Consider the following 25,759-nt stretch of genomic DNA (forward strand, 5'->3'; position numbering starts at 1 on the left):
AACCAGTGCTTGGTCAAAGCGCTCCAGTACGGTATCAATTAGCGCATTTTCGAAGCCGGTGAGCGCCTCATGGCGGCCCAGCTCTTTAGCCGCTAGTTTTTTAATACATCATGACCTAGGATAGACTAGCTGGTCCCATTATCCCACTCAAATATTTCATGAGATAGTCCTTCCACGACTCATCCGTGTTCTTGACAACAAGTATCACCAAATACATAGGGCACCAACAATCGCACACAATAGATAAACCATCTTAACTCGAGCCGGTAGATTCTGGAATGTGGAAGGGGTTGACGTGTAATAGCAAACGAACCGAGATCCTTCGAGTAACTTTTGCTGTCAGTTTGTTCTGCTCATTAAATATAGAATTAGAGATCTTCTTTAACTGACACTAACAATGTACGCTTTACTACCTCTAGTCATACAACTCTTTTTTATTGACATGCGGCTAGCTGACCACGTATACCTCGGACCCTCCCTAATATAAATAGAAATCACTATTTCGTACATATGAATATCACACACCATGTGTATATGAGTTCGTACAATTGAACCGTATTTTGTAGGTTACGACGTAACCCTCTCTTTGCGTAGGCCACAATTCGAGGAAAATAGGTACAACAATGCAGCGCTTTAGTAACACCAGATTAGATTAATAATTATTCTGGCACAGAAAGCTTTTGCTGAAGTCTTGCGTTTTGCTGAAATTTTAATCAACACATTCGATATTTTTAATTGAGATTGAGTAGATATGAGATCGTGTCATTTACCAATTCTATCTCTGAGATCATCGAACTACTTGCTTTATGATATTCTGTGATGATAATATGGTATTGAGCATTTCGGGTGCATCGTCAAGTCATTAACCAAAAAAATCATTGTCGATTTATACCTTAATCTAATTAAAAAAAATAACAATGAACATTGCCACTTAAATATTCAAGCTGGTGCATTGGCTTTCTCGATCATTGCTACAGGAACTAATAAGCTTAAGACTTTTTCGAATTATCATAGGGCAACAAAACAGATTAGCGAGGCAGCAACCAGAAAATAAACCTGTTGTATCCACGTATAGACACATTATGGGTCCAATTTCATAATGCTCTCAACAAGTTTAATCATTCTAATGTCTGAGAGTTGTTCTTATCGATATCACTGCTTTCGCCGTGAAGAATGAATTGCATCCATCTTCTTGTACGGAAATACCGGTACCAGTCCAACTCGCTTGAAACTTCTCGCAATCAGCCAAATAATGTTGAGGCGTAGGGCCTTGCTAAGATGCTTACCTACCTGTTCTCTTCTTCTTTACGGCGCTAGAATTTGCAGACATGTCCCCACTCTGTAGAGATTTTAAATTGTAGAAACGATAGACGAGGACCACAATGCGCTAAGTTCGCAACCTTCACACAACTCCGCATTTGGCAGCCAGATCTAGGTCCGGCCTTAAGGAAATGATAACTGTGGGCTACGTGATTATACTGTTTATATCTCATGATAAGTCATCAAGGACTGAAGGTGCTAAACATCACCTCAAATATTGACGTTGCTCAAATTGCTTCATCTACTTGACCTTTTAATGAAAATTCCTTGTTTTCCCTCCCATTCTAGTGATGAAACTCGGACTCGACAGCAAATATTGTGAAAACTGCTTCGATGAATGCGTAGAAATTTGCAAATAAGGCGTTCGCAAAGCTTTGACTTCGCTTTTTGGCTTCAGTCTGATAAGCTCCATAGGGTTCAACTTATCCCGACAAAATCACCGCGAAATGAAGCCTCGTACTCGAATCTTACATAATTTTGCTAACAAAAGTGATCGGATCAATATGAGTCGTGCAAGGCAGAAAACAAGATATTCCGTCGAGCAAATTTCAAATCAACCACCATATTTCATTTTTCAGCAGCAAGACTGCATCTTGTGGTAGGGAACTAACTGACTACATCCTGTATCGAGAGGCCTTGGTCGGCCGAAAAAAATGAAACAAGTTCTATGGGTATAGACCAGTTTCCACAAGCAATTACATCACCCTTCTGCTTTTTTAAATGCAGCCTCCCTAGATCGCTAATGCTCTTTATACCTTTCGATCTTCTTCTGGTTTGTTAAGCCAAAGCGTTCGATTAAAATCTAATAAATAGAAGCGATCACTGGCCAGAATCACTCAAGTCGATTTGACCTAATAAGCGCAATGTTTGGAAAAGATTTCTTGAGCTTTTCGCAATGATGAATTTGCGATTGCGTCCGCCAGCCCATCGCATTTTGAACAATTTGATCCCACTTCTCCCGTTAGTGTTTTGTGTCTGCACAGACTAGCCAGCTGATAGACTAGACTCTCAAGCTCGCTTTGATATGGACATTTATTGACATCATTTAGCAGTCAAAAATCCGAGCAAGCATACACCACGCCCGGCGCCAATAAAAATTTAATGTAAGTAGGTAACAACTTCTTTAATTCGCCCAATCATAACATTAGCTCCGTTGAAACGAATCCTTATACGTTTTGTCCGCCAGGATGGACTGATAGCGCTCAAAAGTTTGAATGTGAGCTCGCAAATATTAATGGTGGTGTGTTGATCAAACATCGAAGGTGGGGCGTGCGTGATGTAAGTGAAAAAGGGTAGGCAACTAGCAATGAATCTAAAGCTGGAGAATATCCGAAGACATTCACTGACTCGAGAACATAGTAAACTAAAGTAGGACTGAGAGCCGCCACAACTCGAGAGAAATAAGAAATCGGCCGTGATGAACGTTTGTTCGTCGCCATCAACCCATTTAATACATGCCTGATATATATACCTTGTGACAGGCACATTGCAGATAACTGACACTGTAATTGTCAGAAATCGCTGGAGATTACGAAAGCAACGTCTCTTTATATCTTGTTACATGCGCGGCGGCCACCATGTTCCTGAAGAATAAATGACTTTGACAGTTTCTTTTGTGACAGTGAACAAACCACTCACTATCTATTCTATAAGTAGGATTCTATTTGCTGGCACGAAGACAAACATATACAAAGAACAGTTAATAGTTTTCGAACAAGATGTTTGTAGGTTGTCCACTGCTCATAGTGTTGCTCAGCATTTGGAGCCTCGTACAGCTCTGGACGAATAGATTCACGTTTGCTAAGGGACTTAAAATCTGTTACAAACGTGTCCACTTACTTCCTCTCTGCTATAATATACAAAATATTGGTGGCGATGGACTCGTGAAAGCGTTTATCTGCATGACTTTGAGGCCATAGTTCAGCTAATTTTAAGATATATGTCAGCAATTTTTGAGGTCATACATCAGATCATGGATGGAGTGCGTGACAATCCCAGCTACGTAGACTGATTGCGAGCACTTCAAACCATCCACTAAGACTAAAAAGGATTTGAAAATTTTCGGCTCATTTTCGCAATGCAAATGATATTTAACCGTGATAACTATATGTAGTGTAATGTTTATGCGCCAATATACGGTACAACGTTTTTAATTTATGCCACTCTTGAAATTTAAAAAAGCTGCAGAGTTTCTATTCAAAAGCTACTTCCGAATGGAGCGTACAAATCCAACCTCTGTGCTGTAATGTACTCGAAGAGATCAAAGCATTCTCTGCGTCGAATTAATCTACAGCTTGATTGCTAAAGCTTAAAAGTACGAAGCTTTAAATCCTTGGTAAACGTTTTTGAACCAATGGATAAAAATCCTACATATGTGTACTCCTAAGGTTGTTATGCGCTCGAAATCTGACGTTTTTAGAAGATATCCAGATAGAACGTCCAGCCTTGATAATGTTCAGATCCAGCTTATCCCGCTCTAGAGCTGAAGCTGGATTCTTAAATTCTGTGTCTGTCAAAGGGTTGCGTCCTAAGTAGATCTAGTGATGTGTTTATCAATAGACCCAATGCAATTTCTAAAGCAGAAAATATGATCTCACTAAACCAAAAAGCGCCTTGACATTCTTGTGATTAAAGAACAAATACAAATGGTATCATTTTATGATAATGCATTGGATTCACATACATTTACTGCTACCGTGCAGTGAGAATGTCACGTCATCAGCACAACCTGGTCAATTTCAATGCTTTCTTTAAGAAACTAATCAACCTAACCCTTGCAAAACCTAGGAAAATGCAATCAACAGTAAAGTACGAGTCTCCCTATACAACTTACAAGTAATTGGATTATCTACTGTCTTTTTTGCTCAGACCAATGGGAAAAGGATGGCTGTGCTCATCGCCAAGAAGAAGAGAATAGTAGGAGCTCCTAGTGTGAAGTCTCACTCTTCCATTCAAAGTCCAAATCTTTGTGCTCGTCTTTCAAGGTAGAAATCAAGCTCAAAAGTCATTGATTAGCCTCACTTGGGAAATCCTGTGGCTAATCGAAATGTGGGTTGTAGTCCCTAAACTCCGAGGGCTGTATAACTTCGTGTGTCCGTATCTCGGCTGTCAAACTCAAGTCGCTTCCTATCCGACCACCAACTTGATTCCTATCAAAATGCCGCTCGACTTTCCCGGTGACAACGTTATGCGTAAATGTACGTAGCTGTTTGTACAAATTTTAAGGTCAAATTTTATCCTAACGAGTCTTTATAATCACTTAAGATCCCGCGTTTCCACACTCGCCGCTTCTAATCGCAGCTGAAACATGTAATGCTATTATACTACGATGGCGAGGCTTTGAGACGGTGCTGTGGCCAGTTGAACGATTCGTTCTCGAGCGGTATCCAGACAAAAACGACCAGCCACAATGGACTACGTTACTTGATGGAAACCTGTCGAATCTAATCGATATGGATATCCTACCAGGTCGAAAATACGCCTATCGTGTACAAGCTATTTCCAAAGGGAACGTGTCGAGCTCTTTTGATTATCAATGGGTACAAGCTTCCGACATGAACAGTCGTGTGTGTCAATCAACTCCATCTTTGTTGAATTCTGTTGGAGAAGTAAATGGAGATGGCATTCGACTACTCGGTCTTCTTTTTGCTTGCTTCTTGACAGTCTACGGACTCATTCGCGCCAGTGTCATGAGCGTACAAAGGACGCAATCTCGCAAATTTCGCTTGAAACGAATCAAAAAATCTACATTGGAGAGAGTAACCTCTATGAGCAGTGTTCCAATCGGACAGCCAGTCTCCATGATGCCACGAAGGTCATCAACATTCACTTCCACCTCATCAAGGTCTATTGAAGGAGATGTCACTCAACGTGGCAGCATATTTGACGCCACTTCCACGACTACAATTACTACAGCTGAAGGTTTAGCTTGTGCACCGAGTAATGTGAATAGAAGTCCGACTCCTGATTCAGGCCCGTTCCAGTCCGTTCGTGTATCAAAAGAAAGAGTTTCTCATTGTAAATCTTGTGGCAAACGCTTTGGACTTTTTCGAAAACGACATTTGTGTGATATTTGCCACTCGACATTAGTATGTCGAAAGTGTGGATACCAAGCCTCAGTCGATAGTTATGCAAATGCTCGAACAGGTGTGCAAACGAATGGAAATGACAGTCGAAATTTGGGTCCACGCCGCTTAAGCAGCAGTCAGCAACAACAAAAGAAACTTAAAATTCGAACTATTTGCAAAAGTTGCTTCGATGACTGGTATGCACCGCCAGCGAGATCATAAGTTACATTTTTCTCGGCGTATTAATGGACATAACATATTGAATTCTTTTTGACTTCTCGTTTTACTGTTTAGGATTCGATTTCAAACAAATGACGATGACGTTTAGAAAAGAAAGTGCCACGTTTTCCAACGCAATGTCGTGCTGTAAGTCTCTTTTCCTAAGAAATTCTTCATAGAGATCAACTTTTACTCTCTCTGCAATCATTGAGCTAAATATTACCACCGCGTTTGCTAGAGAGTAACCTCAGCATTTATCATAAGAGCCAAACGCACCTTAAGCATATAGAACTCATTCAGTGTACGGCTGGTCATCAGAATTTAGTCGCTTTCTTAAAAGATGTGAGTGTCTAGTTATTTACCTTAAGAAATGTATGGATAGGCATAGAGAAAGTTGATGATTTCCTATGTCTCCAGCTGTTCTTGCAAAAATAGAGAGTTTCTGCCTTTACCTGCCCCCAGCTGTTTGCAAAAAGTAGCGCAACAAATGTCTAATTATTGTACATTAAACTTTTGATGGATTACTTGTAGCTGCAACATTACCGTCGTAACTCTCATTACTCACCAGAAATGAGGAAATTTAAAAACAAAGTCTTTGGCTTAAAGTACACAAATTAACTCAGGTTTCATCAGTACGAGAGCAAAAGTGCTCAAACAAATGTATACTTTACTTGTTACGTGGCGAACCCTTGTCACTTAAACAGCTACACGTTTTGCCATGTCGAAGGTACTAGAACACGCGTCCATCGGCCTTTCGAAGAACGACGGCCACGTGGTGGCAATCAAGGCAGCTGCGTGTTTGAAATCTACTGTAAAGCCCATCTCCCCTGGCGCGCGAATTGTGTGTGGGACGGTCCGATTGTTATGTTGTAGACGGCTACAATTTCAACGCAATGAAACATTTTCGTCCAAATGAAGCACATTTTAAGGAAAACGGAAAAGTGATGCAGTGTGAGTGATGCGAGCTTTATATCATTCTCTGAGTTTTAATTATGTGGTGTCAAAAAAGTGAAGGTTTGTGGCACGACCCGGCCTTGTTACATAGCTCCACTTGTCGCAGGGTATGTAAAGGCAAATCGTTGATAATATTTCACCATGTATTTGCATTTAATAGATTAGACTTATATCAATGTTGCAGTAGAGAAAACAGATGGTCAGTGGTACAACGATAATATGCTCCATGACTTGGATGGGTTGTGCAGACATTGGTACACAGTAAAATGACGAGAAACGTAATGATCCTGAGTAAGTGGGCATGAAGGAGATTCTAAGATGCATTGTATATCCACCGTCACGACTGTGACAGCAACGTCTTCCATGCCTACTCCATCACACCGCTTATAGCACAGCAAATCAAGTAGTATTCGTACTTAGACGAACTTTTGTGGCTTAAATTTGTGAAAATCGATATTTACCTATTTAGTCAATTTCATAGTAACCCTCCGGAGAATCTCATCATTCAACAATTTGTCAGCAACCGCGCAGATCGTCTTCGAAGAAACTACCTAAATCAAATCATGAGTGAACTTCATGGCCGCGTGTTCGCCCGCCAGAATGCCTATAACGGGCTTGCCGATGACTTACGCGAACAGACAGAAGCCGCTCAGAAGCATCTGATTGAGAAGAAAACGGAAGTTTTTACGTCGCATCATTCAGCCCTTGTGAAGGTGCCACTGAGCGTGCGTGGCAAAGAACTCATTGACTTTTTGGATAAGTGGCTTACTCCTGAAGAAACAGAAAAGAAAATTGAGGAGACACCTTCCGCGGAATCTGAAAAAAAGGAGGAAGACGCGGCAGATCTTCCTAAAGCTAAAGGCGAGACTCCTGAGGTTGAGGTTGAGGCTCCAAAGGCTGAGGATGAGGCTGTGAAGGCTGAGGATGAAGCTTCGAAGGATGAAGATGAGGCTTCGAAGGATGATAACGCTGCAAACGTCGAAGAAACTGCCAAGGTCGCAGAGACGACTGAAACACCGAAGGAGGCAACTAGCAAGGAAGAATCTTCTAAACCCAAGAAGGAAGATAAAAAGAAAGAGAAGAAAGTGGAAAAGCCTTCACCATACCGTGCTCGTGCTAAAGAGATCGCCGAGGCATTGGTGCTCGCAGGTTTTGTCACTGCATACAAAGATCGCGTCAAGAATTACCTGGCCGATCCACCCAAGGAGTTTGTGACGGACAACGAGCTGTTTGTTCCACTATCTGAAGCTATTACCGAATCAAAAGAAACGAGTGTATGGCACGTGGTGGATGGTGCCATATATGCATCGCAACTCAAGCGCAAAGCTGGTGTGTTCTCCGCTTTTACCCAAGGAAAAGATGTATATGTTGTGGCCAATGAAAAGACGCAGAAAATTTACTTTTTCGAGTCTGACGTGGCACGGTCTGCTGTTGCAGAATATGCCGCGGCCGATGGATTAGTCCAATACGATAATGCTCACTTTCAATTCGGTGTCAAGCTTGTGTATGGCGACAAGTTTGAGTTGTTGAACCTTGTGACAAAGGATGACCAAGAGGCGTTTCTTAATACGCTACTAAATGTTGGAGTGCAGTACCGTGAAGTGTACAATCTGGCAGCAGAAGAGGCCAAATCATTCTATGAACTCAAAGATTTCGACATGAATAAGAAGGAAGTGAGTATGGAAGATTACAAGGGAAAGGTTGTTCTTGTGGTCAATGTCTCGAGCAAGTGTGGCCTTACGCCGACAAACTACCCAGAATTGCAACAACTGCATGAAAGGTACCAGGAACAAGGTCTTGTGGTTCTAGGTTTCCCATGCAATCAGTTTGCTGGTCAGGAACCAGGCACCCATGAAGAAATCATGGAATTTGTTAAAGAGTATAATGTCACATTTCCGCTGTTTGAAAAGCATGATGTGAATGGTGCAAATGCACGACCAGTCTTTACGTACCTTAAGGCCAAATTGCCGGGCACGTTCGGAAACTACATCAAGTGGAACTTTACCAAGTTTCTTGTGGATCGCAATGGACAGCCGTTTAAACGATATGGACCAAAGGAGCTTCCGTTTTCTTTTGAAGAGGATATTAAAGAATTGCTAGCCAAGGCACCAGAGCCGGAAAAGACAGAGGAAGAAGTTCCAGACGACGTCGCATCTACCAAGTCGGACGAAGTGACGTCAGACAAGGAGGAGACGGCACTTGAGGACAAACAAGAGACGCCTGCTGAAGAGAAAAAAGAAACGGTAACAGAGGTGAAAAGCGAAGAGATAACGGAGGAGAAGGAAGTAGCGACGACGGAGATCAAGGTGGTAACAGAGGAGACGAAGATTGAAAAGACGGAAACGATTGCCACCACAATCGAGGAGACAAAGGTTGCTGCTACGATTGAGGAGACAAAGGTTGCTGCTACGGTTGAGGAGACAAAGGTTGCTGCTACGGTTGAGGAGACGACACCCAAGGTAGAAATCGTGAAAACGGAAGATGTGGTGGTCGCTGTCAGTGCACCATAGGTAGAGCTTGTCATAGCGAGGAAACATCCCTTCGACGTCAAAACGATGGTATGTTAGTTCTTGCTGCTTCTATCTCCTGGATTTATATAGGTACTTTTTGTAATTGCATCGCGGGCTCTTATATAATTCTTTTGTGTTGAAGTAAATAATCCAGTGTTAGCTGAATGTATCTCTGATAAGACTCTGGTTATACCCTTAGATGAAATGTACCAAAACTCGCAAAAAGAAACATGAGCGATCTGTCATCTAGGTGCAGCCACGATATTGTGTTTGTTCCCTCTGTGACTTAGAACACCTGGTTCTCACTATGTTAACTGCCGTAGAACACCATTTACAACGCTAAGAACAATTCATTTAGCGCATAATTGCAAGCACTGTCATTTTCTTCTTGCGAACAATATGTGGACGTCGTGTGTCGTTAAGGTCGAATGACACAATTCTGTGACGCTTTAACGGTCTGATTGAAGTATCGAGTACGAGAGAGGTGATGAAGGACCATAAAATGAGTGCGGCACAAAGTATGATCAACTTGGCTGAAAGTGCTCGTGAGATGGAGCGAAGTGAACGCGAGCTTATGGAGCGAGAACCATCTTTTGTGACTGCACTTTCCTCCATTGCTTCTCCTATTACTGAAAGATTATGTTTGTCTTCATTATCGCCAGTACATGGTCGTGTCTTTCGTCGATTGCAGCGTTTTCAATTGCTACCATCTGAGCTTAAAATGCAATCGGATATGGTGGCAGCGTACTTGCTAACACCAAAAGTGCGTCAACATGTCTTTCAGAAGCGAACTCATTGGTGGCACCATCCCGTTCATCTGGCAAAAGCTGGTAAAGGAATGTTCATTCAAGGCCGCTCACTCATTAAAGCAATTCTTAAGTTTTTAATACTCTCCCACGCAGCCAACAATTCGCTTCGCAATGCTCAACAACTAGCAGAGACTTTAATACTCAGTGGCTTTTTATCTCCAGTCCACGAAGCTTCAACTGCTAACGATGAGCCACTCGAAGAACTTTATGTATTCGATGAGTGTTTCTACGAACTTGTGGCTCCTGGTGCCTCCGTGATCATACCAACACAAAGCATTGTCACCTTCGACACTACAACGACGTCCCTGCCAGGTGCCGTCGTCTTGCCGATTGAATCACGTCACTCACCAAAGAAACTCACGCATGTTGACGAGTCACTGTCTGTATGGGCAGTTACCGACGGCGCCACTCAAGCAGCTTTTGTTCAGCGTCAATTGAAAGAAACGCATCTTCGAACATTGTTTCACCTTCCGTCAAAAGTAGAATCTTGTTACGCTGTGATTAACAAGACAAAGCATCACTCTCTCGTGTTATTCGAAACAGACGTGGGCCGACATTGTATCGTTCATATAAAACTTTCTGCAGCCACAGTCGAGTATTGTGTCGTTCGTGTCGATTCGTTATGTCTCGGTTTAAGGATCTGCACCAGTAACGAAAATAGTCAAGGCAACAGCAAAGTCGAGATTCTGGTATTCCAAAGAAAATCCGAGCAAGAGCAGTGGCTATTGGCACTTGTTGATGCTGGAGCTACTTTCTTGGAAACTCATGCTGCCATTCTCTCGTTCGCAATACCATCAGCTTCAATTTACTCGCTTCAGGATATCGACGCCTTTGGTCAAACTTTTCATCTCTCAAACTTGCGTGGATTCGTGGCTTTACTCACAAATGTTTCAAGTGGTGCTTATCATACGAATGAAAAGCAGTTTCTCGAACTTGTTCAATTATCAACCACATACAAAGATGCTGGTCTAAAGGTCGTGGCATTTCCTAGTGCTCAATTCGGAGACGTTGAGTTCGACACTGATGAAGAACTTGTCGAGTATTTTCAAGAATTATATGGTGTTCAATTCTCCGTTCTTTCTACACGTGATGTGAATGGTCCACATGCACGTGATCCGATGCTTTTTTGTAAGACGAAACAATCTGGCACAATGAAATCGGCAGCTAATATATTTATTGAAAATAACTTTGTCAAGTTTCTCGTAAGTCGTGATGGCCAAGTATTGAAGCGATTTGGTCCTGATGCAGCACCTTTGAGTATGGAATCAGACATTCAATGCTTATTGAAGACATAAAAATTGTGTGAGGACTAAGATTATTATCGACAAGAAGTGCGTCATATGTTTCTACGTCTGTTAAAAACTCTATAGACATGAGACGTCCATTTAGATTGACAGAAGACTCTAAACAACATTCTAGTCCAGAAATGTCTTTTTGTACACGGCGTTCAATTGCTCTACGACCAAAAGCACAATCATTGCATTGGGTGCACAACGCGTATAGTATGTCCAGTACCCACGCCAAAGCTTTAATGGACCTTCCTTGATGATAATTTGCTTGAAACAATCCGTCACACCCGAATAAGGATATAGATTTGTTGTGGGATTAACTTTCATGTTCATTAGACGTGACTTGACCAAGTCAAATGGTAGCGAAGTGAATGCACAAGCAAAACCAGACACGGCACTTGCTCCCATATTTGTCACAAAACCGTGACCATAATGAGCTGAAAGCATCTCTTTCGCTTGATCATATGAAGCCATCATTCCAAGATTCATAGCAGCACCACGAGCGACTAATGGGATACTCCCTCGCCATAGTGTTGTTACACCTTCTGAACCTGCAATCTTTAAGATTGCATCAAATACATTCTTGTACCCACGCTTTTCACTAGATTGGGCTAATGTATCGGCTTGCATTCGTACAAGTGCTACATCCATAGGACAACCAAGTGTAGCAGCAATGCCACCAGTTACTATAGCAGACGCTGATTTGATGGCTAATGGTAATGAAGCGCTCTCTCCGTTGGCAACACGGCGCGCAATCATTTTATCAGAAAATGCACGGTGCATACCAAGACGAGCTGTTCCATAGACCATTTGACGGGCTACAGCAGCTGAGAGACCAGCATATAGACCAGTAATTCCTTCTTTAGCCACAACGGAACGGGCGACACCGAAACCAGTCACATTGGATCCTGTTTGCCCAGCCAGTTGAAGGTGAACTTTAACGAGATCGATGGGGTGAATAGCTACAGCAGCAAAGACAGCAGCGGATCCTCCGCAGATATAGGGCTGTGCAGTTAAAGCGATGGGGGACTTGATGGTCGTCGACATCACAGCCGCACAAGGAGGTTTTGGGAATGATTGGACTGACTTTTAGTATTGGACAATACTTTTATTTTGATTAAAAATGACAGGAAATTTGATGATAGTGACGAATATATAGTAGTTTTGATTTAGATACTCATATTTGCTGACAGGATACCATTTGATAGAGGTTTTGAATATTTAGTGCGTCGTCGATTGAGCATGCTCGAAGCAGCAAAAAGATATATAATAATGTTGTAGTTACGCGGACAAAAAAATGCGTCGAAAAGTGAATTTCTGCCAATAGACATATGTATCCGTCCAGACCATTATATCGCATTTCGCATTTCTGCAAAAATAAATATATTAATAAAAATCTATAGTCGCCTACACCATCTTGCTGATTTGGCACATACATTTGACATACAAATTTATATGCCCTCTAACACTACTTCTCCCACTTGATTGAAGCTTTGTCTGCAAAGCCATTTTCAGTTCCTCGTGAATATACCCAAGTGTTCTTGTTTTGCAATCCGACCTTAGACGAATACAAATTGTTTTCCTTCATGCTGGAATGCAACTTCCTTCAAGCTGACCTGCATTCCACCGTATCTCCTAATAATAAAACTTTACTCACCTACTATCAATATGTATGCAGCGGGGTTGCCATGCAGCCCCCACAAAGAATTGTTTACCCAAGGAGTCCGCGTACATGGTGCGAAGAACATAATTTCACACTTTAACCCAGAAGAGGACCGCGAAACTTCTCACGTAGATAGGGGCCAGGTTATTCTTTTATTTTAAGATTGACATCAATTCAGGACTGATTTTATCCAAACTGATACACGTCCAAATATATTCAACAATACAAGTATTTATATTGCTTGACCTGAGGTTAATCGATCACAAGTCTAACGACCCTCTCTTTAGGGCAAAAAAATCATCAGCAGCAGCACCGATACTGTCATGCTATTGACCATTTTCACAATTACACAGAAGTGTACAGAGATACTCATATGCACACCCACAATTGTACAGAACGTGCTTCAACACACCCTACCCAACCAGAATGTGAGCAACACTGGGGCTCTGCTATAAAATTGCGCCAAAGGAAGCGCTCAAGCGCAACCACTTAGTTTGGAGATTCCATGCACTTCTAGCACCGTGCAATTTCTCCATCTACAGCACATTCATATTAAGATTTCTGTTTCGTACCAAACATCATTGATGAACAATCCTTAGAGAAAATCTTATCGCCAGCAAACTTAAAGCCATAAGGTTGAGATATTCTCCGATAAGATGGATTAGTGACTTTACTCGACACATCTGTCTTTACCTGAAGAGATGCGACGAAGTGAAACGCTGAGCCTCTTCACTTTGTAAATCCTCTGTACAAATATGCATTGCCCGTTCAATTAGACGGAAAAATTAGCGAGACGCCACCGCGAAGCTCTCAAGTACGACGTGTACTGACCCGCCTATGCGTGCAGAACTATTGGTCAAACACGGAGCGAAACGAGCACCAAAGAGATCTCCATGAGCGCCTTTTAAACTCAACAGGTCATTACTCCTCGGCAGTACCGCATGCACTTGGAATATCAGCGGTCAAGAAAATCTGACCCCAACGTGAGGACTTTACCCGGGGTACTGAATACTGGCGATAGTACCAAAAGAACATGCACTTGATTCGGGTACTGGAGCAAGACGTGTGACAAGAGTTGCCCGTCCGTCTACACGCACTTACTAAGGAGAAAGTAAATACCTCACCGCGTATTGCTCACTTCCAGCGAGCCGTTGGTTTATGTGGACGAGGAGGAAAAGGTGATGTAACATGTAGTTTGGCCAATAGACCTTAGACCCCCCACCTGATAAGCGCCTTCAATTTAAAAAAACAGAATCTAAATATATGCAACTATGCAGTGGTACTTGGTCATTCGTAATTCAAAGTGGAACACATCGAAAAACGACTTGCGTCGGCGACGAGCACAGAGCAAAACCGCACCTAAATCCAAGAAATAAGAAGGCGTCTTTGCCACCATCGAACTTAAATTATGCTCTCTTTCCACGTCGAAAAGCGCTTTCGCACGCTGAGCCGAAACCTGGCGTGAAACGACAAGGTTGGGCGGATGACGATTCTTAAGAAGGGCCCATCGACGAGTTCAGCCATCTTTTGTATTTACTTTACCGTGAAATTAATCGTCGTCATTAATTTCACAACCGATGTGGTGGTGCCACATTAGATTCTGACGAACTTTTAGGCAAATGGAAGCTTGAGTGATGACTCGAACCGCGTATTTTTGCGCCATCGGACCGATTACACGTGGTGGAGAATAGCCACGAAGTCTCATCTACATGCCGCACCTCCTGTAATCCCATCTAGATTCTGTCCAGACAATCGGCACTTGATTCTGGGCATGAGTTTGTGCAGCAAAACACTTGGATTTCCACCGTTTGCAAAATGCGAATGCTGCGGCAGACTTGTTAAAGATACGCGTTATGCTTCTAGATTCGCCCATTCGACAGCGCAGGATTGGGTTCTCGATTTTAAAGTTGCTCACGAAGTATGTGCGGTCATTACTCGAATCCACGACGTAAGGGAGAGAGAGAAGAGGATTTGACGGACCCCCTAAGCGGAGTCCGATTGGACCCGCGTCGACCGCGAGTTCGATATCGAGAAACGCGCGATGAATACGACTACAAGGCTCACACGTAATCTCATTTGCTGAATAACCGAGCCAATTCACCAAGACCTCCTTCCGATTCCAGACATTCATTTTCCGCCACCACGTTCTCGTTCACTGTCGATCACGAAGAGGGGAAAGTGCCAGAAGAGGGTGTCTCCTCTGCTTCATCTGATCCGAATTGCGATTTAAGCAGTCGAGTCGGTGGTGATCCGGCAGATAATTGATGTATTCGATAGCGTGTCGCGAACACGACAACGCGTGAAGGATACTCAACGGATCGTCTGCGACGCTCGGGATCTCGCACGTCGTCATCGAAACTCGCCTGAAGATGCATTCGAGAGTCTGATTCGGCAATAAGAGCATAAGAGCAGACTCTACAATTTCTCCCCCTGCTGCGGCTGCTGCTGCTAACAATGTGGAGCCTCCTGCAAAGTGACCTCGCTCTGATTCGAACGGATTAACTTCTCCGAGTAAATGCTAATGCAACCAGCAGTCATCTGCTTCCTGTCGACATAACGACTCTCACGATCGTTTGTTTGGTTCTGACGTCTACGATGATGTTCGTCGTTTTGAGGATGATGCTGAGGCAACGACGCCAAGGGGTTCGACTTTTGACCCTCGTGCCGAAGCTATGGCTTCGAATCCATATTCGAATAAGACTGCATTACTTCTAGGTTGGGCGTCGCGTCATCACGATGATAGGACTTGAAGTGCCCCACCTAGAATGTTGGATGTGTCCTTAGCCAGCTTGACAGGTCGATACCGTAAGCATCTCCATGTCGTGACACTACTCGAAGTAAACGATGGAGCAAAACAATGGCTTCCAGCTACCCAAGTTTGAGACCGCATCATCTGGTAGTTTCTTAGTACGAAATTGTACAGTATCCCCTACAGTGACATACATTTTGCATTGTCATTCTCGCCTACCGCCGTAATCTTTCGCAGATCTAGCGCATTCGCCATTGCATCTCGCACCCGTGTGATCACATTGATACAACTCATGATGAATGAGCCCAGAACGTCCTCGTACTTGCGCTTCATATTTGCATCATTGATTGCCTCAATTTAGAGGCGACAATTTGCCGAGCTCCTTCCCCACTTCCATCAGAGACTCCACCCATCGCATAAAGAGGTACTTGCGGGTGTAGGAAGCCATTTTTGAAATTGGTGTAAATCCAGTGGATGAATAAACCAAATTGATCCTGGCAAATTTAACCAGTAACCCCATTCTGCTGGATCTTCCGCATAGACGCTTCTTCACACATCACCGACCACGTTTTGTTTGCCCTTCGGTTTCCGGGTGTACCACCGTGGACATATTCAAGTGTGTACCAAATTTCGAAAAATTCTATCCAAAAGCCTCTCGTGAGTCACGTATCATAATCAGAGACGATGGCGCCTGACAATTAATGATTGCAAAAAACGTGATCAACGGACAATCTAAGCAAATTTTCGGCATCGATAGAACCGCTACACGAAGCGATGCAAACCACTTGCTGAGTTTGTACAAGAAGACGAGCACTCAATTGCGACCATCAGCATTTTTCTGAAACCGAAGTTAAAGTCGAGACCGACTGACTTTTGAAGCCAGGGAGACTCTGCGGTGGCACATCGTGTGCCGAGCGCTCTTCGCGCGCTGAATGACATTGCATGTCCTCACGTATCGTGCAGCTCACTTGTACATGCGGAACACCAAATTGGGCTCTGAGATTGGTAAGTCTTCTCACGGCCAAAGTGATCGGCCATCAGTGTATCATGCGCCTTAAACACTATACTGTACTTCAAATCATCGTTTTTGGGAACAACAATATGTGGGTCGTCGCCATGCGCAACTTCACACTAAAGGAAAGCATTTTGCATAACTATGCATCCGTAATTTCATGCAACCAGGAAGCTTGTCATGGAATTCCACATCTTCGCTGACATTGCTCTGATGGTGTTTATCCTCAATATACGCTTGACGTATCATATCTAATACATCGTTTTTGATATAGCTGATATGATTCGCTCATAATCAGGACGATTAGAAAACACATCAACCAGCTCGTTTAGCCTCCCTGGTCTGTACGCAATCGTGAAGTTGTGTCCAAAAAAGAATTACAACCAGCAAGCCGTCCGTTGTGACACGTGAGGAGACTGAACTGCATATCGCAAGCTTGCGAGATCCGTGGAGACGACTAACGGAGTTGAACCCTAGTACATCAAACTGTGTACAGCCGGACATACGGTGAATGGTAACATCCTTACGCGGATCGGCATTTGCGCTGAAATCGTCTATGCATTCAACTCGTTATAGGCGTGAACGATACGCCATTTACCATTTAGGTTGCACTAACAAAACAGCGGTGCGCTGCAAAGGGACTTGCACTTACTCAAACCAGCAGCTTGCTCTTGAGCAAAGAACTCATTTATGAACTCACTTTGCCCACGCGACAGCGACCACTGTCTAAGCACCTCATGCGTTGAACCAGGTTAACGATCGCTTTCGTGTCGAAATCCACATTCGGTTGGAAGACCAGAGGGCTGGTTTGCACCAAGGATGTCACCCTTGTATTCCATAACAGTTGAATAATATGGACCAGTTATATTGTTCAGAAAGCCAATCCTCTGTGTGATTCCACACGCTGTCAAAATTCTTCGAGAGCTGAATCTTCCATAATTGATGATGAGCGTAGTTCTGCTAAATTACCTTCGACAGCAGTATCACGAACTCCGCAATGTCATCACACTTTAGGTGTTGTAGAAAGTCATCATTAGAGACCTCCTCAAGCTGCACCGTCGATAATGGTGCCGAAAGAAATTCTGTTCTGGAAATCTTACAACTAGTCGTCGCATCTGCGATACGCGGACTAACATATTCACATGCAGCGTTTCCATCATGGGGAGTCGTACGCTAGACTAACTCACTCGCAGATTTAAACGCATTTAGAGCGGGAGTAGCAGTACCGTGGTCAATAATCTCCGTTGTTTTCTTCACATGTGTGCTCAAGGGCGTGAGCATCACCTGTGCGGTCAGTTTTCCATTGACCCACACTCTGTCTCGGCGACTAGATTAGTGAGAATAGTGGCACATACAGTCGCAGCCGATTCATTCGTCTTTCTAGCACACACATGTCAACAACATACCTTCGTCTTTAGGGGGCAGCAACCACCACTCTCAGAGCATCCCACTCGGAGTATTCACCGCTGTCAGCATATCACTCGCTCTCATGAGCAATTATCAATAACCATCGACCAAGTCGAGTGCGCGGTACTTTGTACAGCCAATCATATCGCTCTGAAGAACATTCTCTCTAGGAATCGGCGTTTGTGTCGGAACGGTGGCAACATTTAGCTACTTATGAGCGTGAGCGATACGTCACTTTCCGTTCGGGTTCCGAACACATAATGCGGTTGTCGAATGAGAAGACTTGCACACACGCACTATTCCTGCGTCGTGCTTTGCACGGAAAGAGGCGTCAATAACGTCACACTCCTCGTTGGCAGGGGTTCATTAGCGTGTTACGCAGTATTTAGTTCCCGGAACCAGTTCAATCTCGTGTCGCACACCTCGATCCGGAGGTATGACCGACGGCGGGTCTTTAGACGGCGTTCTGGAAATCCTTTGCCAAAGGATAGTACGGATTGACAATCCACTTCGTGCGTTCAGCACCTTCTGAGTGTCTTTCAGGACAGCTTCATCCAGAAGCGACGACGTTTTAATCTGTTCGTTCGATCGTATAATGACCACCACGGCTAACCTTTAAGGCTCCGCTAAACCCTTCAAAGGACATCTCGTCTATCTCAAGAAGAGCATCTACATCGGAAAAAGCCGCGAGGATGACGTCGCCTTCTTTCTCCCCGTCATACTGTTGACAAGGTGGAAAAGCTGCGTACTATCGTCTACGGTAGACACACCTTGGGTTAGGGTCGACGCCCTGCGTCTTGCAGATATCATACGGCTTCGCCATCTCTTCTCAATAGAGGTTTTACGTCTCATCCAGACCAGTGGAGCACGCACTCGACGTCGTCCAGTGTTCCTACTCCCTGCTCCATCAAAGCCTTGATGGTATTGACAGCACCCGACGAAAAGAGCCGCTATTTTCGCAGTCTTCGTCCAGTGGATAACGTGCTACTCCACGAGCATTAGAAGGGCCTTGCCCAAGATGCCTCGGGCCTCGTCCGACCATGCCACTCTTCGCAAGCAGCTACTGCTTCGATATATGAGCAGTGCTCAGGGGATTACGTGTCACTACACGCGCATCAGAAGGGCCTCGCTCTTGATGCCTCGGCCCTTGGCCGATCATGCCACCCTTGACATGCATCGACTGCTCCAATACTGGAGCAACGCTCAGTTGGTTACGTGTCACTCCACGTTCACTCCGCGAGCCACGCTCGGAACTCTTGTCAAAAACATCTTTGATATTTGACAACTCCTATACTCCAATATCCAGCACATTGACCGTCCCGGTCCAGTGCCCGCGCCAATAGCGCTACTGCTTCCTAGCAGAGGTAGATCCATGACTCTCATAAATCTACTAGAAGACTTGCCCGTAGCGCCCAAGGTCTTCGACCCCAAATCAATGTATGGTTCATTGTGTTTCAGCCATGCCATACCAAGGATAAGGTCGTACCTTGCATACAAATTAAGACTAGACAGCGTTTCACCCTATCAAAGTTCACGAGGTCCACAGGGACCCTCAGCACAGTGAGGGTGTCACTCAACCGCGTTTCCAGTGCCTTCAATCGTGGAGCGTCAAACATAATTGCCCGACACACCAGTATCGATAGCGATTTTCCATGGCCTTTCAAAGCCCTCACGGTCGCTTTAACAACCAGCAAGCTTTGCTTGCACATATTTCGTGTTCAAGAGCTCGCAGCTCTCCAGGGCTGAGCCCTGCTGCCCTCACCCTCTTTTAGGCTCAACAGAACTCAGTTCTCCCCCGCTAGGGCGCCTCGCGCCTACTGGGCGGTCTCGTTTCCTCGCGTTAAACCAGACTGGTTAGAAGCGGGACGTCAGTTCGACGAACCTGTGCGTGTCGTACAAAAGGTACAACCCGTCCGAGGGTGACGACTGTCTCCATAGACAAAACACTGTCATGTGTTTACACGCTGCTCAGCAGCTCGGAGCTCTTCCTCCTCACCCTCAAAAGTATTCGCGTTCACCATGAGTGGCCTGGGTTGAAAGGAACCATCAGTCACCCTCGGTGGCTTCATAGACGCAGACGACGCTGACAGCTTCAGCTATAAATGCTCTAGCAGAGCATTTTTATATTTTGAAGACGCCTCTAGGCGCGCGCTCATGACCTCGGGCCCTTACGCAACGTGGCGCTCCGAGCCCTCAAGGCCCAGCAGGGACATCAGCTTATAAAGCTCGACCTGCATGCCCTGTGGCAAATAAGTTATTCCTCCATCCTCACAGAGGATCAGTGGTAACTCAGGCATAGATTGACCACGAGTGCTACCAAGTGCAGCGGAGCTGGCTTAGAACCTGGCTAAGAAATAGTTGAGCTATGGTTACCGGCCTTACGTTCTCTCGAGTGTAGCGGATCGCAACCCGCTACTTCTAAGCATTAAAGCCTTACCAATGCAAAAGAAGCTTTATTTTATTGTTGTAGTGGCGACAGAATCGCCAATAAATAAAACCTAGATTTCCAAATTAATGTAGTCATACATAATTAATGTAGCAATACCTGATTAATGTAGCAATATGCCTTAAATACTGGCAATCCTGCCACGTGATGGCTTCTTGTTACGGTCTAGCCACACCACTGTGTTATCACACTAACTGTGTAATACATACCTATGATAATTTTTTCAAACCCGCTTTTTCTCACAAGGGCAAGTGTAACCCCGTTACATGACATCTATGTCTTGATCTGTTCTTCGCGATGTAAAGCATTAAGAGACGCTCAAGTCGGTTCTAAGTTTTACTGAAAACTGATACTGGCTTTCGGAGCTGTTAGACATTTGAAGGAATGTGTCTTTCTCACTTAGCCCGCAATCGAGCGCGATTCTACCCTTCAGCATTTTTTGTAGCTTTTATAAAGTAAGGCGCCATCCTTATGGTGGGTATTTATCTCATCGAACAGTATTGATCAAAGAACAGGCACTATAGTTGACTTGTTTTTTTAGAAAGTGATCGTGAGGCGACTTTTGAGCGCTCCATTTCGTAATTGTGGGCTGATTAGTCGAAAGCAAAAGGTGTTGAAGGATTTACCACGGCGTGGAAACTAGTATCGGTTTATTTGAAACTGTGAGGAAATCAACATGAGTCGTTGCGAATCTTGAGCTTGCAAAAACGCAAACTGGACTCCCTGAACCACATATAAATCATTAATGACATGCTGGGTATCGTCGTGAGCTCCGGGGCGGGGTGTTACACCGCCTTCAGGCGTAAAACCAAAGCACGGAGTCTAAAGTATAGGTGAAGCGTAGCGAGTGCCTTGTCCCCACTGAAATCTTGACTGTGTATCTTGACATATAGATGGAGATACCAGGCAAGAATTCGGAGAGTCGTTTGCGCTGGCGTCTTCGCCAAAATTGACATTTTGATTTTGACCTTTACGGCCGTCGGTCGCAAGGACCGACTTGATCGGAGGCTCTCTTCCATGTTCAGCAATATTAGAGATAGCACGCCCGGTGCGAGTGAGCTTGTAAAACCATGAAGTCAGGAGTTCAGGTAGTGAGGTTAGACTGTGAGCGCAATGTGTGCTCGTTGAGCGCTCACTTCGCGCAAATTGTTCGAGAATCCCAAATAATTGCATATCAGTGTGTCAAACATTATAAGAAAAAGTAAGACTGTATCTTAGTGTGTGTTCATTTCGCCTATCTGCGTACTCATGCAAAATATAACATTGCACAGCTGTCCTAAAGTCACGATACATGTTTTTGTAAATAATGGAAGTCTTAATGTAACATACCAATGAAGACGACAGGACCCAGAATGGAGAAGCTCGTTGTATATGTAGGCTGTTTGCCTCACACTTCGAAAAAGTAATAGTTTTATTGTAATAAGCTGTAAATCGCATAAATTTAATTTTGCTTGAGAAACAATCATTCATATCTGTTACTCAAGATTGAAGAGCAAACTAAAAACGCAATTTCGACGGCTCTCAATAATGCACTTAGCACCCAGGCTTCACATTTATTTCTGCCCTCTCTGCTATTTTCAAAGGACACTTAAAGTCAACTATATTTCTGTAAAAGATGTAGGGCAACCCCGTTTCAGAATATGACTGATCTGGAACCAAATGATTTGATCAAGATTGCCAAAACTGCAAAGTTTAATCTGAAGCAATACCATCGACAAGCCATGCTAATGGCAAGTTTTAATCAGTAATGCTTTGAATCGGTACCTGAATCACTGACGACCGCGTGATGAGCCACCTCACTCAGACAGCCTACAAACAAAACACCAATATTTTTGGACGCGTCGTTTGATAGATCAGCAACTAATTCTTTTCTAACGGAAAATAGCCTTTGCTGAAGGGTCTTAAGTCTTTGCTACCAAATTGCCGGAGTTAGCGAACTAGCCAAGGGTGTGATGCTATTCACAAAAGGTTTTAGCTGCTTACGCTTTACACCTGTGCGCACAAAAGTTCAAATACATCTGAACAGATTAGGCGACCAAAGCATAGCAAATGACAAGCCATATATCCTTTTTTGCAAAGCAATCATTTTGATAGGGGTCATGAGCCTCGTGCAGAGTTGTGAATAAGTGCCGTTAAAGAGCAAGCCTGTAAATAAAAAAGATTATGCGGACGCTCAACTATATGATGTTCTAGGGCGGCGATCTAAGTCACACAATCCGTGCCTCCCGAAGCTTTGCGCGACGCAACACAGGTTATATCTGACCCGTTAACCGTACGTTGTTTCTCGTCGACGACACCACAATCGTGACATGCAAAATTTAATTTTTTGGCGACGCGAAGCTCATTCTCCACTGCATTAAGACGTATTTACTCGGAGTTATACTTGCCAACCATCTTGTCAATTTTGGTGAGATATGTCGCGACAAGTAGCCGCACACAGTGACACAAGATTTGTATAGAGCAAAACGCAATGACACAGGATTTGTTTAGAGCAGAAATCGTTAATAACTATGCAATTTCAATCTGGTGAGACTTCAACACGATCATCTCAATCGACATCTACATTGGGTAAACAGCAATATATGACAAAGGCCGAAGCAAAACAGAAGGCATGGAATGGCCAAAACGGTTTCGGAAGTACCGTTATTAGAAATTCGTTTGAGAACCCCTTCATATCATTGAAGGTCACCTCTTTTGTTAAATCCTAGTATTATTCAACAATTTCAAAAATAGAAAACTAGTAAAATCCTTATAATATGCGCCATACGAAGTCGTGATAAATGACGGATTTGCCTGTATTGGCGGGCAGCTACTTCGCACACATACACTCAGGCACTGCTCGCATGTTTTAAATGTAGATGAACACCCCCTACTTTCTGTGCTTGTCACAACAATAGAAAAACAGATTTGACTAGTAGGCTTGTGCATATTTACGATGTGACCCGAACTGTCATTTTGACGTCGAAGGAGCAATTGACAGTCCCTGCGGTATATTAGCAATCTTCAATTGCATCCTGCGTTAAGGAAACTCTTCGCAGTGACAAAACTATCGTTGTCTCTCACTGATAGCTATATACAATTAATAAACCAGGTCAAGGGCACTTAACAAAGTTCTGTTCAGCAACCACCACGCCTAGAGAGCCACCAATGCTGTCTTGCAGTAATCCGTTCCTAAGAATCAGCTTTGACGCTGCATTTTGATTACCATAAGCAACACAATCGATTTTTCAATGTGACCCCTTCTCGTTAAACAAATTGGCGACAAATGGTAGAATTAATGATCCCATTCCAATCCCGTTCAGGGCTTTGCGCAGGTGAAAGCATCAGGTGTCACAGTTTTTCTTGGCAAGGGTCGTTGTCGTATAATGCGGTATCTGTACCGGAAACAAATGAATTCTTTGACGCACTTTCTTCGGTTGTTTCACTCTTTATACTCAGAGCTTACGTTATAACAGTCACAAAACGGGTAACGAGTTCATCTCTTCCTCGAACACCACTCGAGTCATTTCGGTGATTTTGCACCTTAAATATCATTTTGCCTGTTCAATAAAAATTTGATCGACAACATTGAGGACAGAATTTCAGCGAATGATACTACCTTGGTCACTTGGCTTATCATAAACTAATTTCTCTTCCTGTCAACGCAATGTAATGTCACTGATACGCATGCAGGACGCATCACACTATAGTGCTGACACAAATCGATGGCGTAATGTCAGAACAAAGATGAGTTGTCTTGATTGACTTCAGAGGCTCGACCATCTATTTGCGTATATCTGTCGTCCTTCTACTCCGTCTTTTCTGATGCGAATGCACTATCATCTAGCTGATATCAGCCCTCCCACCGAATTCCCCTGGAACCAATGACTCACATTCATTCTTTCTTGTCATGACGACGATATTTACGTATACGATTGCCTTTCTGGGTTTTGCTAAAAATCTGCGGCCCAATGCTGCTTCGGCATTTCGAGCTCTGTTTTAGTTACTAAGCAAACATTTCATCAGATGGTCTAAAAACATTCAGGTCCTGTATTGAAAGGATCTTAGCTTTATATATGCACCAAAATACTTCAATTTCCTTGAATAAGCAGGTTCATGACTGGTTAAAAGTATAAAAGGCGAGAAGTGCGAGGTATCGAACCATTGTGACATTCTGTCGATCACTTGACTTGAGGCGTTAAAACCACGCACAACTTATCATTAGGTCGTATCTTGAATTTAGGCCCAGGACGAGGCAATATTCTACGATATTCAATCGCTTCATTCCACCCTTTAGTCCAACTCAATTTTCGATATTCAAGTATCACTTCTCAGGACGGACAAATCGCATAATCGTTTTAACAATTTCAGTGCCTCCGCATCCTGTTTAATATCGTTCATATTCGCATGCAATTTTCACTACGATACGACGAGCTAACGGCTTCCAAAGCTCGAGCAGCTCCAAAATACTTGCAGAACGTTTCTGTACAACCACAATAGTTTAAGACCAACGTCTTTGCAATGAAGAAACCACACCATATTTCATAACGTCAGGGTGTACGTGAGAGGTCTCAGCACGAATCGTGCCTGTAATGAGGCGCTCCATAAAGACTATTATGGTATGCCGCCATTGCGGCGATAATATCATAGTTAGAGTTCAGCAGTTTCTCGTCTCCCTTGGCTAGTGGATAGTACCACAAAAACACTAATCACACTTGGTTAAACACCCGCATGATATATCGCTTAAGATCGCCTATGCTGAAAATGCATTTTCACAGAAATTCTGGAAGCTCAAGATTTCGTGCGTGATTGGCTAGCTTGGAGGTAGAAAGAGTGACAGGTTGATGCTGTGTCGAACGTTAGATCGAATTCATGGTCATCTCAGCTTTGCCCATTCAAAGAAATATACTTTTTCAGTCACTGCCATCAAAATATTGGATGACCGACGCCCGCTGGGTTTATAGTGGGGGTGTATCTTCGAATTACATTCTCTTAACGCCTTCCGGTGAGCTTTTACCGCGATTGGTTTTTGAAATTGCCTTATGTCGTATTCCTTCGAAGAAAACAATCGACATAAAGTTGCGGAGCGTGTCTTCTTGTTTTGAGGTTTGATAAGATAAATCATGTTTCTCCCGTTCGGAGGCTACAGCACTTTCACGACGCGGTTGTGATATCGATACTGAGTTCAGCGGAATTGCTGTATTCCTTGTACTGTAGAAGTTTGACTTTGAAAAACTGTGTTAGCAACATTTGATCGCAGAGAAATGCGACTAAGACCGTAGTCAAACAGCCTTTTAAAGAGTTTCTAATTTTCTTCGAGATTTAAAGAATGACG

The 25,759-nt window shown here is 43.6% G+C and overlaps 6 protein-coding genes across 6 annotated transcripts; 5 read left to right on the forward strand and 1 right to left on the reverse strand.

Annotated features, from left to right (window-relative positions):
• Positions 1-4,477: 4,477 nt before the first annotated feature.
• Positions 4,478-5,715, forward strand: PHALS_02955 (phospholipid hydroperoxide glutathione; the record flags this gene model as incomplete). The annotated part of the gene is made up of 3 exons (XM_024717425.1): positions 4,478-4,517; positions 4,585-5,584; positions 5,682-5,715. 3 exons carry the CDS (start codon positions 4,478-4,480, stop codon positions 5,713-5,715), a joined length of 1,074 nt encoding a protein of 357 aa, XP_024582925.1.
• Positions 5,716-6,052: 337 nt separating this feature from the next.
• Positions 6,053-7,125, forward strand: PHALS_14902 (uncharacterized protein). Its single transcript, XM_036407122.1, has one exon. It carries the CDS (start codon positions 6,325-6,327, stop codon positions 6,520-6,522), a length of 198 nt encoding a protein of 65 aa, XP_036263378.1. The 5' UTR covers positions 6,053-6,324; the 3' UTR covers positions 6,523-7,125.
• On the forward strand, positions 7,124-9,070 carry PHALS_02956 (phospholipid hydroperoxide glutathione; the record flags this gene model as incomplete). The annotated part of the gene is made up of 2 exons (XM_024717427.1): positions 7,124-8,932; positions 8,987-9,070. The coding sequence occupies 2 exons, from the start codon at positions 7,124-7,126 to the stop codon at positions 9,068-9,070; spliced, it is 1,893 nt and encodes a 630-aa protein (XP_024582927.1).
• Positions 9,071-9,572: 502 nt separating this feature from the next.
• PHALS_02957 (phospholipid hydroperoxide glutathione peroxidase pu) lies at positions 9,573-11,174 on the forward strand (the record flags this gene model as incomplete). Its single annotated transcript, XM_024717428.1, has 1 exon — positions 9,573-11,174. One exon carries the CDS (start codon positions 9,573-9,575, stop codon positions 11,172-11,174), a length of 1,602 nt encoding a protein of 533 aa, XP_024582928.1.
• A 120-nt stretch (positions 11,175-11,294) lies between these two features.
• PHALS_02958 (mitochondrial 2-oxoglutarate malate carrier) lies at positions 11,295-12,215 on the reverse strand (the record flags this gene model as incomplete). Its single annotated transcript, XM_024717429.1, has 1 exon — positions 11,295-12,215. One exon carries the CDS (start codon positions 12,213-12,215, stop codon positions 11,295-11,297), a length of 921 nt encoding a protein of 306 aa, XP_024582929.1.
• Positions 12,216-22,955: 10,740 nt separating this feature from the next.
• PHALS_02959 (uncharacterized protein) lies at positions 22,956-23,186 on the forward strand (the record flags this gene model as incomplete). Its single annotated transcript, XM_024717430.1, has 2 exons — positions 22,956-23,087; positions 23,154-23,186. 2 exons carry the CDS (start codon positions 22,956-22,958, stop codon positions 23,184-23,186), a joined length of 165 nt encoding a protein of 54 aa, XP_024582930.1.
• Between the last annotated feature and the right edge of the window lie 2,573 nt (positions 23,187-25,759).

This window comes from Plasmopara halstedii, assembly GCF_900000015.1.
Source record: "Plasmopara halstedii genome assembly, contig: Scaffold_2061, whole genome shotgun sequence".
NCBI lineage: Eukaryota > Oomycota > Peronosporomycetes > Peronosporales > Peronosporaceae > Plasmopara > Plasmopara halstedii.